Raw genomic sequence first — 2,892 nt, forward strand, 5'->3', positions numbered from 1 at the left:
ATAATAATAATAATAATAATAATAATCATAATCATAATGGTTTCAAATTTGCACACAAGGCCAGCAATTATGAGGAGGTGTAAGTTGATTATATTGACCCCAGTGTTTCACTGGTACTTAATTTTATCAACCCTGAAAGGATGAAACGCAAAGTCAACCTTGGCAGAATTTGAACCCAAAACATTAAGTCAGCCTTGGGCCTACCAAAGTCTTGTGAATGGATTTGGTAGATGGAAACTGAAAGAAGCCCATCATGTGTGTGTATATATATATATATCGTATGATATATATATGTATGTGTGTGTGTGTCTGTATTTGTCTCGTCCCCCCAACATACTGGTGTCGGTGTGTTTACATCCCTGTAATTTAACCGTTTGTCAAGAGACCAATAGAATAAGTACTAGGCTTGAGAAATAAGTCCTGGGGTCGATTTGTTCAACTAAAACCTTTCAAGGGAGTGCTCCAGCATGGCCGTAGTCAAGTGACTGAAACAAGTAAACGAATAAAAGAATATGTTATATGATGAAAGATCTGACCTTTTTTTTGCCGTGGTTGTTTTTTTATATCTTTTTTTTTTTTTTTGTATTTCAGTGTGATGAACATTGGTATGCATTTGAATCTAACAACAAAGTGGCCTGTAAACATTTATGGAGATGCTGTGTGGAACACCACGCATTCTTTAGGTAAGCCATGATCTCCTGTAGACATTCTTCTGTGAACCCTAACAACATAATGACTTCCAAAGCCCTCAGCATGGAAAGGTAACAAATGTCTGCACCAGAGCCCCACACCCAGAAGATATAAACACCAACACACACACACACATATGTCCGCATGTCTCGCACATAAAATGCAAACTGATTAAGGTTCTCTGGAATTGGTAACCTATGAATCTAATACCAATATTCTATCACCACTAGCATCAACTGGTCGAGAACCATGGCTCACTTGCTTTAGACACATCATCACCACTTTCTACTTGAAATCTTTAATATTCCACAGACTCCAAATCATTTTCTGGGAATGTTTGATTGAATTTCCGTTGGTCTTTATCAAAATCTTCTCAGATTTCCAATAGTTCATCAGTTGTAACCAGTTGTCTTTGTGCTGTAAATAAACTCTGCCAGAAGTGTTTAGGTGTGGTGAAATTCATGGCTGGAAAAAATGGAGAAAATATAATCAAATCAACAAAGAAACCAGTGTAACATGAGAACAGACCCATTCCATGAATTTCCTGCAGATTGTAATTATTTCCATCTTTAAGAAAATGTCTCACTCCATAAGTTATGTCATACTGATGATTTTTAAAAAGAATGAAATAGTGCTATACATGATTACCAATGAATAGAAATTTTAACAATTTCACATTAAGTAAACAAAGACAAAAATAAATATATAAACTTTATGCCCCTTTTCTTTTGTAATTCCTTAATTTCAATTTCAAATTTCTAATCCTGCTTTGAATTATGGAAAAATTATTATCTTCCTTGTGATAGCTGTGGTTGCTGGAAGGACCACATAGGATTTAATTTTAGTTTGATCATATTTTTAACATGGTGTTTGCCATATTTTGGAAATTTTGCTCTGTGAATTTCCCGGTAAATAAGGCCCAATAAGGTTAATATTTATTTCTGTACCCAAACATGAAGTTTGTCTAATATTTAGAAAAGGCAAAAATGCTAAAATCATACAAGACTTGAAGTAGTTATAATTAATTTTCCTGGCTTCTTCATCTTCTGTTGTAACTTTTAAATTGACACCATGTTTTTCCAAATTCTCACTTAGCTCCTTATCAAAATGGCTAAATGGATTGGTGGGTGGTGAAGGAGTTGTGAAATCTATCACAATTAGGGTTGTGAAATGTTGTTGATGAAATGATTAATTAATTCAATGTCGTGTCTTTCCAAATTGTGCAGTGGAAGAACGGAACGTATGATGAAAGAAAACCAAAGATTCCGGGACCAACCAGAAGTGATCAGAGTTGCCAGTAAGAAGCATCAAAGACGGTCCCATTCCGACCCCAAAATTAGTGGTAAGTTCTTTTGAGTGCAGTAGAATACTTCTATTTTGTATTGTTAACCTGAAAATAGCAATGGTCATATTGATAAATAGACAGACACAGATAGATAGAGAGAGAGAGATCACTGGTCTCAATATATTCGGTTTCAAATTTTGGTGCAAGTTCAGGGGAGGGGCTAAGTCAATTAATCTCCATTATTAAAATTCTTCTAAAATTTCTGCATTTCTTATTCGCTTTTTCTTTTTTCTTTTCTTTCCAGTTAGTTGCTATGGTGATCAAGTTGCAAAACTGCCTCTATCTACCACGATCAGTCCTGAAGCTATTAGAATGTACGTATTTTATGTTGCTGTTGCTGTTGTTCTTGTTGTTAACCAGTTGTTGTTGTTAGCCAGGCCTGTTTGAGCCTTAATTGTAACCATTATCATTTTATGTTGGCTTTCCATGCTGGCATGGATCAGACAGATTGCCACAGTCCGATTCGGAGCTTATTCCTCCTTGAGATATCAGAAACCATGTTTTGCTCATGTATTCCATTTTGGGGTCTGGTTTGTATGGCTTTTCTTGATGCCAGCCACATTACAGAGTATAGGGAGGGCAGTTAATCAAGGCACCAACACTAGAGGGGCTTTCTTGTCCTCAGCAAGGCTAATGAATCCTCTTGATTCAACGTTGGTATGGCTATATTAATGAGATGAGACAAGTGTTTGAGTTGGTGTTGACCTTCTCAGAAAATGAATCACTTGTGATTAATGATCAATGATAATTTTGAGATGATAGCATCCTGATAAAATGGAAATATCTGATTGGCTAAACAGACAATACTAATATATTAAAATTTTGTTTAAAAGTATTTGAGCTTGTGTATATATATA

At 35.4% G+C, this 2,892-nt stretch overlaps 1 protein-coding gene across 1 annotated transcript in view; it reads left to right on the forward strand.

Annotated features, from left to right (window-relative positions):
* LOC106883293 (band 4.1-like protein 4) overlaps positions 1-2,892 on the forward strand; it is a 109,093-nt gene that overhangs the window by 91,316 nt on the left and 14,885 nt on the right. The window contains exons 9-11 of the mRNA XM_052973907.1: positions 573-683; positions 1,917-2,032; positions 2,280-2,349. Coding sequence (XP_052829867.1) covers positions 573-683; positions 1,917-2,032; positions 2,280-2,349 — 297 coding nt within the window. The remainder of the gene's footprint in view (positions 1-572; positions 684-1,916; positions 2,033-2,279; positions 2,350-2,892) is intronic.

Source organism: Octopus bimaculoides, chromosome 17, assembly GCF_001194135.2.
Source record: "Octopus bimaculoides isolate UCB-OBI-ISO-001 chromosome 17, ASM119413v2, whole genome shotgun sequence".
In the NCBI taxonomy this organism is placed as follows: Eukaryota; Metazoa; Mollusca; class Cephalopoda; order Octopoda; family Octopodidae; genus Octopus; species Octopus bimaculoides.